This window comes from Parasteatoda tepidariorum, chromosome 11 (assembly GCF_982258835.1).
Source record: "Parasteatoda tepidariorum strain Cologne lab strain chromosome 11, Ptep-v5.0, whole genome shotgun sequence".
Lineage (NCBI taxonomy): Eukaryota > Metazoa > Arthropoda > Arachnida > Araneae > Theridiidae > Parasteatoda > Parasteatoda tepidariorum.
The window spans coordinates 63,620,379-63,635,838 of NC_141765.1; the positions used below are offsets into that span (position 1 = coordinate 63,620,379).

General features: G+C 27.5%; 2 protein-coding genes across 2 annotated transcripts in view; both read right to left on the reverse strand.

Moving 5' to 3' along the window:
* LOC139427053 (uncharacterized) overlaps nt 1–15,460 on the reverse strand; it is a 148,772-nt gene that overhangs the window by 74,802 nt on the left and 58,510 nt on the right. The window lies entirely within an intron of this gene.
* On the reverse strand, nt 10,797–11,480 carry LOC139427106 (protein FAM200C-like). Its single transcript, XM_071187775.2, has one exon. It carries the CDS (start codon nt 11,478–11,480, stop codon nt 10,797–10,799), a length of 684 nt encoding a protein of 227 aa, XP_071043876.2.

The window sequence follows — 15,460 nt, forward strand, 5'->3', positions numbered from 1 at the left end:
AGCTATAAAATAGATAATAATTCCCCAAAACATTTTCATGCTTATCAAAATAAGCAATTTATTAAATCAAAAGAAATATTTCTCAAAAAAAAATTCAATAATTGTAATAAATTTAAAAACTATTTTCAAATTTTAAAAATAAACATATCTGTTTAACAATGCGAATACGCTCAATATATGAAAAACAATTATCAATAGAAATATCAAAGAGGAGGAAAATAAATTTAGTAACTTTTTATCAAAATCAATAAATATTATTGTTATTTAATCATCAATTACTTTTATAATCATGAAATATTTCGAAAATTACAAATATTAGAGCAAAACAGCATATCAAAACAAATGAAATTATTAATTATCAATATCAGTACCATTAAAAAATCAATACTATTTTTTAGATAAATATACATACCGGTAAGAAATTTAAAACAATAAATCAAATTTAATAACACTTTCATTCCCCCAAATCACATAATCTATTTAAAAATTGCGATCCATTTTTAATTCCGAATTCAGTGTGGAGCATATTTCCGAATAAATTTTTTCAAATATTTTTGATGAATCACAAGAGGTATCATACTTAAGTAACGCACACACGCGAATGGAATTTACTTAAAATCACTTTTCCTAAGAATATTTTATTATTTCAAAGCACTTTCTTTTATTGAAAAGGAAACTCAAAGAAGCTCATTTTGTAAAACCATCGATAACAAAAATAATCACAAATAGGGCCTCCATCATTTCTTAATGATAGCGAAAAAATCGTATAGACGGACAGTAAATCAAAAGCATGCTTTTCGCAAATTGTAAATTTTTTGCATAATGATTCTACGGTCATTGATCTCGAACACTGGCGAAGCGAAAACTTACTTTTATTCTTCGACGATCCCTTTCCACAGCAATGCAAAAACTACTCCTTCAACAAAGTTAGGTTATATATATATATATATAACCTAAAAAATTGAGAAAATATGGGAAAAAATAAAAAATAATTACAAGAGAAGAAAATTATTAACAATAATTTTTTAAAAGTATTTAAAAAACATGATTTTTAATATCTTAAAAAAAAGAAAAAAAAATATTTAATTAAAATTTGGAAAACAAAACTAAGAAAAGATATAATCTCTTCATCAGCTCACACGATTATATCCGCAAAAGGAGTGCTTTCTAATATTGTATTAATATAGCCAAAGCAAAATATATTCGGTGTGTTTGAGTTTTTATGCTGGGGAGAGTGGCGCATACGCTAGTATGTTACGTTTATATATCCCTATGATATGTTACGTTTCAGGGAAAAGGGAACTATTAATAATTACACTTGGTCCATTAAATTTTATATATATATATATATATATATATATATATATATATATATATATATATATATATATATATATATATATATATATATATATATATATATACATATATATATATACATATATATATATATATATATATATATATATATATATATATATATATATATATATATATATATATATATATATATATATATATATATATATCAAGCGTTGTATATAATTTGTATGGAGTTTTAGCAAAAGTTTAAATATTAAAAAATGAAGGCATTTAAACTAAATAATTTTTTACATCTTATTGCTCAAAGTTACTTCCTACAAAAATATTGTTGAAATTTTAGTTTTTAGGGCATTAATGCAAATAATAATTTATCATATGAAATTGTGCACGCAATTGTCAATAATCTAACTTGTACAGTTGATTCTAAAACATAAGATATTTCTTATGAAAAAGAAATGTTTAATGTAGTGTAATAAATAAATCAAATTATTATCAGCAAAAGAAAATAAATAAATTAATAAATAAATATATTTTTTTCCCAATAACTTAAATCCTCTTCTCATAAGGTGCGCATATGAATTTCTCAAATATGAACCAACCGTTGTAATTTTTTTAACATTGTTTTTTTTTAAATAAAATCATTAAAATTATAGAGAAACTGGATTTAGACGCAAATTTAGGATAAGTTCCGTTCACTAAACGTAGTTTGGTATATTTGAGATTAAAGAAGAGGAAGCTGCTATAAAATTGCAAGAAGACTTAAAACTGAACTTGCGTTCAAAATTAATATGCCCTGAATCGATGCAACTTCACTCACAAAAATAAAACTCTATTTGTTAACGATGTCAACCTTGAGCTGTATTTTAATATTATGAACTTGCAAATATTTAACGAAACTGGATTATCTGACTCTTATGCTATCTCAGTAAATTATGGTTGTTCTCCATTTACCATTTTTATCTCTACCTTTTTCATCTGATTCTGAAACCGTTCGCTCTATAAGACAGGGTTTGAACATACATGGTAAAGAAGTTAGAATGTTTAATTTCTCAAGCAGGTTTCCCGCTTTAGAATCCTGGTGATGCTTGTGAATTCAGTCACTTCTTTCATTTTAAATTGTATTTCATAGTAAATTGAGTTCATCGCTTATGTTGTATTAAGCTTATCCATTTTGACGAGATTCGTATCCTGAAACAAATGAGGATAGTAGTTTTTTGTACAGTGTTTATCCCTCGTAGATATATTAAAAATTTAAAATTTGAACTTTAGCGTACCATACCACACGTTCACGTACGTATGTTTTAAGCTAATTGGGAAAACTGGTGACACAGATGCCTGAAAATTTACTCAGTTACTTCAGAACATACGCCAGTGAAAGTGAGGCGTGGAAAGGGAAATTGCTAAATCTCTCTACCATAATGCTTGGCGTACTCACAAATTTCGACAAAAAAAAAAAGAAGAAACTGTCTTTTAATGAAATAGAGAGTTTTCCAAACAACGGTTTTGGTAAAATTTCTATTTGTCAAGTAAAAACGCAAATTGGTTTTGGTTTTCCATTTTGAAAATTGGCTTGTTTTCAAAGTTTCTCGACCAATAATTTAAATATTAAAATATGAAAAGGGTTTATAATTGTCAATGTATATTTTTATAGTACACCGGGAAGAAAGTATACTCACAACTACCAGAATATGTTAAAATTTACCCGTTTCTGGCTCACTGGGAACATCAAAAAGCTTCGATTTTTCCATTTTTCTGAAGTGATTTCGAAATGGTTATGTTAAAATTTTCAATTTGTCATTTTATGATATGAGATAAAATTTGGCAAGTGTGGTAAAATTTAGTAGTTATATAATGATACCTTAGAGCATGGCATAAAAACCATTTATTTTGTTAAATTTACTTTCAAGTTTTAAATTTTCTGCTAAATGTGTAGTAATAAGAATTATAATTTTAAAAACCAGAATTTCTACTAAATCATTACCCTATGAACTGAAACATTATCAAATAAGTAGCGTAGGTACCGCATATTTTGACTTTATTGCCTAGAATTATGTTAGTTTTTGCCAGAAATGTCATTATCATACATCATAGTAATTTTACCGGATATATTTTGTCTGTGTAGATGATGGTTTGTTGTAAAGAAACAGTACATCATTGTTTCCGAAAGTTAGCTAAAAATATCGTAAGAATAGCTCCTCATTTGAAAGATATTCATCTTTTGGCAATCTATTGAAAATGGTTTTAACTTAAATACATAAAACAAAGAAATCGTCAAATTTGGATAACTATAAATATTTTATATATTTGGATATATTTTTAGAAAACCTTTCAACAGACTTGAGTTCTTATGTTGAACTGTTCACAATTTTCAGAAATAATATCTAACTTTAAAATTTGATTTTCGTTCTTCAAAAAAAAATACATGTATAGATAGGGAAAAACTAATATGTTCTAATGTTAAACTAATATGCAATTTCGGCTCTTGATCTACCAGCCAAACTAATTCTCTTCTTCATCTACAGAAATCGTGAAGAAAAAATATTGAAAACATTTATATATGTAAAAAAAACAGCAAATAATTAATTCCAAAAAAATTATATGATAAATTGAGAGGGCAAAATAAAAAGGAAATATGAAGTTTCAAAATGAACACACTTTTTCTTAAAAGTAAAACATCACTTTCAATTTTACGAGAATTCCTTTTAATAAATTATTTAAAGAAAGCTTCTCTCAAAAAATAAATGTCATTACTAGCAAAAGAATTTTTTTAATAACTTGTTATCTGCAAAGTAAAGTACTTTTTGAAAAACCTATTAAATAAACACTGCACTGTATTTAAGTTTTATTTTGTAAAAAAATATATTTAAAAGCAGCAATTCTGTTTTATACGCCTTCATATTTTTGTAAACTGTATCTTAAATGTATTTTGTAAAATAAATATTTAAAATCATCAGTTTTATTGTATTTTTCTTTATATTTTTGGATAGAATACTAAAACTTAAATTATAAATTTCTTTTTCAATATTCATGTTTATATGCTCGTTTAAAATAATTATAGTTAAATTCTATAGAATAAAAAAATGTTTGTATCAAATGAGCTTTAAATGTCACTATCCCTTGTAACGTGATAGTGGGATGACACTTTACTTTAAAGTATCAAAAATGGCAAGAACTAAATGATTACTTCAGAGATTATCAGCTGTTTCGCCCAAACATTGCAGAGAGTTTCACTGTATCTGAATTCTTCGCCATTAATGTGTTGACAATAGCAAGTCACTTGTGGAATCGGCAAAACAAAAACGTATTCCCTTTAATAGCTTTTAAACTTATAATGGGATAAACTAATTTCAAGAGACATGCATTAAATATACAAATTTAATTTTGCAAACCATAACTTGCATATTATATATTAAATGCATACCATACATCGTATATCAACGTAATTGTCCTATGGTAATCAAAGTCAAGACTGCAAAAGTATTACGCTTAAAGCAACGGCATTGCAAAGTGTCAGTTTTATGGAAAATTTTATTCCAACTGTGAAATAGGCATGCTCTGAAATAATAGTAAGCTAGCGAGGCAAAGTTTAAAATTGCGTATCACGTGTAAAAAAAACCATACGTTTTAATCAGAATGTCGCTAAAGGTTCAGTCATTTTATCATAAAATTTATTTTCTCGATTTTTTCATTAGTTCAAAGAGTATCTGTTGCTCCATTTATTAGCATTTTCTTTCTAAGCGCACAAACAAAAGAGTCCGTTTTTTGATATTTTTATAAGATTAAAAATTGAACTCCAAATACACTTTAAAATTGCAAAAGACTTTTCATAATATACGAAATATAAAATTTACATTTAAAAGAAGTAGTTATGTAACACTCCGTATGTTTTGGAAAATGTTATTGAAAATTATTTTTATAAGAATGCAAAAATTTACAATTTAGTTTACTTTTTCAGATAAAATTTAAAATTTTGGATTCATTTAGCTATGGATTTTAAATTAAGGATATCAGTTAAGATGTAATACTCTTATATTGGCAGAGAAAAAATGGAATAAAATCAAATTCTGAAGAAGTCCATTATTGTAAGTGATAGTTTTGCAAAAATTAATAGTTTTTCTAAAGCACAAAATAACGACTGTACACCATTTTTCTCCGGTGAAATATTTCTTTTTCAAGGGTGTAAAAATGGACTATTATCTCATATCAGATGCTTTGAAAGATCAGATCATTGACTGAATTATAAGGATGGTTTGTAAGATTGATCAGATCATTTGTAAGAAGAAAAATACTTTTCGTCTTGATTATGTATGAAGTAAGCTCAGAAGTACGTAGGATATTTTTATATACCGATTATAGCAAGAATATTATTCATTTTTTTCCATTTGTATATAAATCAACAATTTCTCCAAAGAATTGGTAGAAAATTGTTTGCATTACAAACAAAGTAAGAAAACTTTACTTCATTTTATAATCGGAGATAAGCAGCCGACCAATGTTCGATATTCAACTCCATATCTCTGTAATTTCAAACACAACACAGAAGACAAGAGGACACCTGGGGAAAGTATTGGGAGAATTTGGCCTTCGTGAAGGATTTTTTGATGGAAGTAACCAATTTGCGTTGTATGGTGAGGAAAACCATGCAAACCTCCCATGGATAGCCCAATGGATGATATTTTACGTCCGCACTGTGTTTGGTGTGAGCCGGGATTAGAACTCGTATTAATCAGTCACCGCTGGGGTTCGAACCTGGTTCACCTCATGAGGAGGTAAACCCTCTATCCGCTGAGCAACCGTTGATTAACGTTAGAGGATGTAAAAATCTTTGTTACTTCTGTGAAAAAGGTAATTTTTAACTTGTAGTTTGATGAAGTTTCGTTTGAATTATGATTCCGGCAAACTTGAGAAATGAATACGCGATTTCAAAGTTTGAAACATTTCGTTTTAAGACTTTCAAGGTATTAAGACCTTTTTAAGCAAAAATGAAGAAAAAAAAAGGTAGCTTTACCTCTCAAAATTGTATTTTCTTTTTTTAAATATACAATGACCTTCTTTTGATCTCCCCATATGAATCAATTAAAACTTTTATAAAATAATTCTTAAAATACATTTTCAAAATTACATGTCATTTAAATTCCATTTCAGAGTTTATTGTCAGAATGGTATTGCTTAGCCCTTTTTACTCCGAAACGAATAAGATAAATTGCAAAATAATCACGTATGATGAATCAAAGCTGAGATATTAATTCAACGATGTAGTTTGAGGAAATATAATTCTTGACATAGATATGTATGAAATGTCATAACAGGTTTGATATTCAAATTTAGAACCCACTAACCCGTTAACGTCTTCTACCTAACAATTAATCTTAAGGTCTTTCTCTGTAGAATAGGAAATATGGTAATGTAGTAGTCAGTCTTCTAATGCAGTTAAAGGCATTAATGCATGAAACACAATAATTTAAAGTCAAGCATTCCAATTACGTTTTGTGAATTACTTTCAGGATGAAATAGTTTACTAATTGGGCATATTTTCAAGAAATTGAATTTATTTCATTCTGAATAAATTAAAAATTTGCATATATTACACAGTGAAATTTATATGTGAGTAATTATCCGAAGTACGACCCATAGAAAACCCATAGTTAAATAAACCAATACATTTTAATAAAAATGTTGAACGGCTCAGTCAACTTATCATAAAATGTATTTAATCGATATTTTTCTTTAATTAAAAGAATGTCTGCCAAGTTATTTAGTAGTATTTTCTTTCTAAGCGCACATTAAAGATTCCAATTTTTAAATATTTTTTAAAATGAAAAGTTGAACTTTAAGAAAACTTTTAAATTGTAAAAGAGTTTTCATAGTATAAAAAATATAAAATTTACATTTAAAAGCTGTAGTTATGGAACACCCCGTTTGTTTAATAAAACGTTACTGTAAATAATTTTTATAAGAAAGAAAAAAATTACAATTTTATTTTACTTTTTTAGATTAAATTTAAAATTTTTGATTCAATTAGCTATGAATTTTAAATGAAGGATATCAGTTAAAATGTAAGGCACTTATTTATTGGGAGAGAAAAAAAAATTTTTTGAAATAATTGCGATTTTTAATAATAAAATAATTTTGAATTTTTAAAAATTTAAAATCTTAAGAATAGTTTGTTATTTTAAAAATATTCATTTAATAATCCTTTTTAAAATCCTATGAAACGCATTGTAGTTAACGAACATTATGCGTTTTGAATTATTTCCTTTTATTCAAGTGCCAGGAAAATGACAGCTAGGATAATGACATTTTATAATTTTAGAGCTATTTACTTCGGTGTTATTCTACTTTTTGACCCTACTCTTTTAGCTTGTGTTATTAACATAGCTTTTCAATAGAGCCCAGACTGATTAATACAGTTTATTTCATTAATGATTTAGAGAAGACAAGAAAATGACAACATGAAAGCCTGCTTGCCTTTTAGAATTCAAAAAAGAATTCTTTTAGAATTCAAAAAAGTACTCCGTTCTTACTGGAGTATTTATTATTAAGAAATGACTTACCAATCCTACAGTTAAGCAAAAATAATTAACGCTAGCATCATTTATACAGGTTATAGAGAAATGAAAATAAGTGGTCAAGAAAATGACATATTTTTGTATGACATATAAATTACGGATTGAAAAACTTATTTTCACAAAATGTCTCGGAGGTCATTCCTTGTATACTCTGAAAATACTTTAACAGTTTAGAAGAAAAAATTATTAGATAGACGAAAATATATAGGCTGATTTAAAGCAAATAATATCACTGGTGATATTTCAGGAAAATAGCATTATGAAACTCAAAATAAATTTTTAAATACATTCCTGAAGGCAGTGTAAAATCGTTCTAAAAATCAAACAGGAATGAAATAGTTCAATTTTGAAAAAGAAGAAATTTTATAGTATGGTATTAAATTTCTCTTACAGTTACAGTTAATTGTTGTATTTGATGAAATGGACACATACATACCAAAAACATTTTTAAGATCGAAAAAATAGCTTAAAAATGTTTTATTACTACTATTAAAATCTTTTGAAGAATATGCAACTTTTGTAGATTTTGAAATAATTTTACAATAAATTGTCAAAAATGTAATATAATGTCCAACAGTATAATTTTACGGACAAGTACCGCTTTTCAAATTGAACTGTAAAATACGGTAAATTTATGTAATTAGTGCACAACTGTTTATTGCTAGAGTTTTTTATGGCAGAGTTTGTTTATGCACCAGATTTTCAATTTTAAATTATGCCCGGATTTTCATTTCAAATACCTTCAAACAAAGTTACGTCATAAGAGAACGCTTTATTTTCTATGTTAAAATCATTATTACTAATTACATATACGTACATATGTTAGTATGTGTCCGTGTTTAGTGCGTGTTCTTCATATTTCTTGTACTGAAAGAAATTTATGTAAATATCTATAACTGCATATTTAAAAAAGGCTATCTTTTTCTCGAAATAAGTTAAGAAGTTTTAATACTCAAACGCGAGGATTAGTTGATATGTTTTTCGGAAACTAACTTTTGTAAATAACCGAGTAAGAAAAAAAATGTATCCGTCTTTAGCTTCCTTATATTGAAAGAAACTTGTGTAAATATCTATAACGAAGTATCTAAAAAGGCTATTTTTTCTTGAAGTAAGCTTTAATTGTTAAAAATAATGATTGCGTGAGCGGAAAGTAACAAATATCCGTGAAAGAAATATAAGTGATTTTTAAATTATGTTTTAGAACTAAATTTATTTGATAGCTGAATATTTGTCTGCTTCATTGACTTGAAATATAAATTTTATCATTTCAAAAGTGACACTCTGGCACCAATTGCGTCAAAGAAGTTATCTTAAAAAAGTATTTTGCTTGAATAAATAAAATTGTATATTAGATATTTTCCTAAATCAACTTGGCGAAACTTTATTCAATCGTGTCTGGCATTAGGAGTATTTTTCTCCCGTTCATTTATAGAAGAAAAACTTCCCGTTGATTTATTGGAAAGTTAGGAAATTTATTTCCAGAATATTAAATTTTTATATATAGTTCGATATTTCCAGTCGCAAGAATAACAAAGTGAGTCACAGAATTTTTTGAACTATTCTTAAAATCCCCCGACAACGATCGATATTTTAAGAATCTAGATTGAATATTTAACTAAAACGTCATAAAAAATTTATATAGATTCTAAATACAAAAATAAGTAAATAAACCAGTGAAACAGATTTGAATAGTAAAGTGAAAATTTTGCCAAGCATATTAAAATTTTTCTCAAAGATTAGCCTTTAGGTAAGATTTATCAGGCTCTATTTTATTTTACTTGTGTCGGATTAAAGAAATGTTAGTAAAATATGTAATGAAATGGAAATTTTTGTGTTTAAAAATGAGGTCTGGCTCATTTTAAAAATGATAAAATTGGGTATGGTTTATTTTAAATAGAATAAAACAAGGCGAGAAATATTTTAAAAAGGATAAAATTGACACTGGTTTATTTTAAAAGAAAAAAATGGGGACTGATTTGTTTCAAAATAATAAAATACACTGTGAAAACTGTTGTGTAATAATTATCAAAATTCGATTCGGGAAAACTCCAAAAAATTGTGCTTATGAATAGTTTATTTCAAATGCCAAATTCAGCTTTCATATATGTTTTAAAAGGTAAAGTTGAATCTAAACTCCAATAATTAAAAAGCTTAACCGAACTCCAATTCGTCTACTCCATTCACGAATTATTTCCGTCAATTTTGGCGTACGTTAAGAAACCATCAGATGACAACGGTAAATTATTTACAATCGAGTACGAGAAGGTGTCGATTGTTGCTCTATACCATTGATTATCAAACTTATTTCTTTTACCGCCCCCTTTGAAAATCAATTATTTTTCAGCGCCCCCCATTTTTTATACACTCCTAAAACTTAAAAACCACAATTTCATTACTTTAATTAATTTAGTTATATGTATTAGTCGGTTCAGATGCTTAAACTTACATTCTAAACTAGAAATTTTTGCCAGTGAGAGCAAATAAAACCCAACTTTATAATATTAATAATATATTTTAATCAAATTAAAAGAAACAATATAAATATGTAATCAGTTTTCGTTTTTATACTAATCGAATGAGATGGATGAATTTGATGATATTTAATAAGTTTGTTGATATCAGGTTCGATTTTACTCAAAAACAGTCGTAAGTCGCCGCGTTTGGTAACTTGCAAATGATTTCTCTTTTTAGTAAGCAATGTTGCCACAGCGCTAAATCCACGTTCACACAAATATGACGATGGAAATGCTGTCAAAAATCGTTCAACGACAGACCACAATCCAGGGTACAACTGCGGAATTGACTTTTGTAGCCAAAATTGTTGGTAGCCATTTTTGTACTTAATTTTTATTTCCTCGTTCGTTGTCAGTTCTATAAGTTCTTCTTCCAACTGGGGTCATATTACTATGTTGAAATTTGAAAAAAGATGTAACACCCAGTCTGGTATTTCCTGGAATCCAAAATGTCCTGGAATCCTTCAATGAAATCACTGTGAAGATTTTCCAAATGTTGGCAGTAGACAAGCAAGTCGTCGTTGTTGCAGGATACTGATAAATTGGGAAAAGTATGGAACTCACGTCTACCGATATTCTTTTTGTGTAAAAGCAGCTTGGCTACGAAAGCAGCGACGACATTTTTTGTTTTTATTAAGTTCAAGTCATCGCCTTGAAGTTGGAGATTCATATCATTAAGCAATGTATAAATGTCTGTCAGGTATGCGATATCATTCTTTGATGTGATGAGGTTTTCGTGCAATTCTGTGTCTTTGTTTTCCAAGAGCTTTAAGACAGAGTCATACAGATTGTAAAAACGAGTCAGACAATTTCTTTTTGGCAGCCAACGCACTTCTGCGTGAAAGATCAATCTGTTGAAATCTTCATCATTATCAACACTAAGCTGATTAAATAATCTGTCATTTAAGGAGTTGTTTCGGATTTTATTGACTGCTCTGATGACATGTTGCAATGATTGAAATAGTCGTTCACTTAAATTTCGAGCAACTAAATGCTGTCGATGTATAACGCAATGTACAGCAAGCACATCAGGAATTTTCTTTTTTAAGTACGATATGAAGCCTTTCTGCTTCATATCGTCTGCTTCTTTCAGCTGATATAATATTCTTCAACAGAATTCCTTATTCATCACAAAACATTTCCAGTGTTTTAAATACGGTTTCTCCTTTCGTGTCTGTCTCTAAATTTCTAGCAAATAAAAGTTCTTGACATATTTTTTCATCTTTAATAAATCTCACGTAAGACAACAACAATGCTTCATTAGTTGGTAAAGTGGACTCATTCAACTGAATTGAAAATTTACTAGTCTTCAGCTGTTTGCACAATGACTTTTCTATGTTTTCAGCCATTTCATCAATTCGTCTTTGGACAGAACTATTGCTCAAAGGATTTTTTTGAATTATATCTGCCGCCGGTTTATGGAGCACAGTAGTTATAACTTCTTTTATCGCCGGCAAAATTAACGTTTCTCTGATGGTGTGTGGTTTACCTGTATGAGCAATTAACAGAGAGATATTGTATGAAGCTCGAAGTCCGTAATCGTCTTGCTTAGCAGCTATCAAAAAAAGTTTCGATACATATACATCTTTTCCAGATCTTGAAAATAGGCTACATTTTTGTCCTTCTTATCCGGATGCATTTTATTCAAATGATCTTGAAGTCTTGAAGGCTTCATCGCTTCGTTCTGGTGCAACGTAATTAAGGTAAAATTGCTCTAATTTTTTAACTATCATCGGTCATATTCCTTTATCTATCCGCAGAAACTTGTTACAAATTGATTGCGTACGGTGTGCGGGCTATCCTACGAAATCTATGTTAAGTATTTTAAGTTTTAATAACATCATACAGGGTAGAAATATAAACTAATTATTCGTTATTGTGTAGTAGGTGGGTTTTAATTTTAGTGAAATTTAAAATACATAATGTAATTACAAATTATCATCAATTTAAAATACGTAATGTAATTACAAAGTAAATGAAATTACAAATTATACATCGCCCCCCTAGCCCACATGAACGCCCCCCATTTTTTTCTGGGCCCCTTAACGCCCCCTTCTAGGTTTCAAACGCCCCCAGGGGGGCGGTATCGCCCACTTTGAGAAAGACTGCTCTATACACTGCTGAACATTTCACAGAAACAGAAGTCAACTGATATAAAAGGCATATATGCCTTTAGTTGAGGAATAATAAAGATAATTATGTTCTCATAAGAAGTTTTGTACGTGAATTGTATTACATAATCCATAATCTTAATTTTTATTCGATTTCATTCTTCTAAGACTAGATATTTCTAAGACTAGATTCTTAATATTCTATCTGTGCTGCGTGTATGTTTGATTAACAAACTAATTTTATTTTAAGAATTGATGCATACATGCATAATAAATTAATGATTCTTACTTTACACTGTATCGTAAAAATAACTTTACTAACTCGTACGTGTATCATACCTTATTATAATTAAGCATTTTAGTGCTACTGAATACAAAAAATGGTGGTAGCTAATTTACACCAAGTAGTGTATAATAACGCTCTTGGTTTTTCATAACGCCTAGAACTAATATTGGTTCTGGGTCTAGTCAAACCAAGACCACCAGAAATAGGACTTCGCTACACCTCTTTGGCGTAAAGAAGTTATTACCATTTTCGGTGTTGAGATACTCTAAAAATTTTTTAAAATGTAGAGCTTAATTAGTTTAAAAAATTATTATTTTTTTTAACTTCATATTCTTTCTTTTTAATGAATGAAAAGTATTTTCTTAAATGTATTGATAATATTGTCAGTTTTCTTTTAAAATGCATAGTAATAGGATCTGTTTCGCAAAATAAATTAACTATATTTTTGATTAACGTTGCAGAAAACTTCAGTTACTTAAACTCTATTTTATTCAAGGAGATTTAAACCAGTAACTAAGAGTAGCTTTTAAGTAGACTTCATTATATTTAAAAGTATTTTATTAAGTTTGAATGAATCTGTTGTGGTATTCGAACTGTTTTATTTCTTAACAGTTTCTTTCAAATAACAATTTAAAAGTAGCTTCTTTTATTTTAAAAATTGTATTGAAAATCTGGTTTATTTTATAAATTTGAATTTGTTTATATTTAAAATATATAACTGGTTTATATTTAAAATATATATATATATATATATATATATATATATATATATATATATATATATATACAATCGCTTTTCATATATACTAGCGCTTTTCGATTTTGATTTATTATTTAAAATGTTATTTACTTATTTTGTCTTTTTTTGAATTTGTGCAAATCAGTCTCATATGTGTTTTGTGTTGTTCATATGTAATTTGTAATTATCATATATGTATTGTTTTTCCCACGCTTTTCATTCTATATTTTAGGTATTCATTATATGCATAATATTCTTCCTTCCTTTTTCATTCTACTTGAAACACTTATCTCACTTTTTTTTAAAGTTTTTAGGTGTAGCAATCATCCTAAGTTTTTCAATTTTTAATTTTAATAGTGATATCCATCTCACGCTTCGCACTCATTTATTTATTTATTTCTATAATTTTACTTCATAAATTAGAGTGAAAACGGAATCAGAAAAGGATTATATATGACTTCCCTCTTATATTTATGTACAAAATGTTCTCAAATGTTTGTTTCGAAATATTAAATAAAAATAAAATAAAATCATCTTTCTTCTTCTTCTTTTTTTAAATAATACCGCAAGTCGGGAACCAATCTTTACTCGCACACATATTCTGAAGTTGAATAATTGGATATAATTTAATTAATAAAAATAATAATTATCTCTTTCTCTGCATATTTCCCAAGAGCATACTTGAATTAATTAATCACTTAATTTATCATAACTTCAGTGAGAAATGAAAAACAAAATACTGTAAAAAAACGGAACGAACAAACTCTGAGATTGTTGATTTTGAATGAGAATTATTATTATTTTTTTGCTTATTCAAATTCAAGACTGAACCATATCTACATAATCTCTAAAAAATACTATGACTTTTTCACGAATTACCTAATTATCTTCACTGTTTTCCCAGAAATAACGTCGCAAATATTACACCAGATAATCATTAAGAAGCAAATAAAAACTGCGGAAAAGGTTAAATAACATAATCTACCCTCAATAAAAAAAGCAATAAACAAATTTTTTAAGTCACTTTTTATTTGTAGTCTTTCTTGAACAAAAAATTTACTTTTTTTCTCATTTGTCCCAATTAGTATTATTCTATAAAATTTATAAAGTTCGAAGTTCATAGCAAATTTTAACAACATTTAAGCAAATTTTAACAATATTAGGGTTCAACACTCTCCATTTTAACAGTATACTTGCCAAACATTTTAATGGAGTACTTCTCAATGCACTCTATTTTAACAGTGCATTGCTAATCAAATAAAAATCTTTCCTTAAAAATTCTAACTTCGGTTAACTGACGTTCATAAAATTTAAAAATAATAAATGTGAAAATATTTCTGAATCATTCAACAAAACTCTTTTTGAGAAGTTAGTGAAAGATTCAATTAGTTCGATCAATTAATTCGCGCAATTATAGTTTAAAGTAATGCCACAGGGAGATGATAAAATTAGGGATTTGATCTACTCTTTATGGTAGATGATAGATTCACGGAAAATGTTAAAATAACAACTCTGAGGGGAATTTCTTGAAAGAAAGTAAGTGATTTGATAAAATCTCTTAACTGTTTTATTAAAAAGATCTGATAAACAAGTAGAATGAAAATAATAAAGATGAAATAAACTTTTATTTATATTTTAATTTAAAATAATAGTTTTCAAAAGCTAAATTTGCTTTCGTTTCATCAATTTGTTTGCTTATCCTCATGTCAATTGATGAATGATAATTTTTGAAATCTCTATTTCATAAATTTTAATAGCGTCGCAAAAGATTAATGAAATTAATTTTATAGAATGTGTCTATTAAGTTTAGAGTTTGAAGTGAAGATATTGTTGCTTATTAATATTAATAATTGGACTAATCAAGAGAAGCGAGTGCGATAGCACAATTTACCCTATAATGATGTTTTTTCAGGATAAGT

Excerpts from the sequence above, each read along its gene's own strand:
- LOC139427106 (XM_071187775.2), bottom strand. The coding sequence starts at position 11,480 with ATGAAGCAGAAAGGCTTCATATCGTACTTAAAAAAGAAAATTCCTGAT.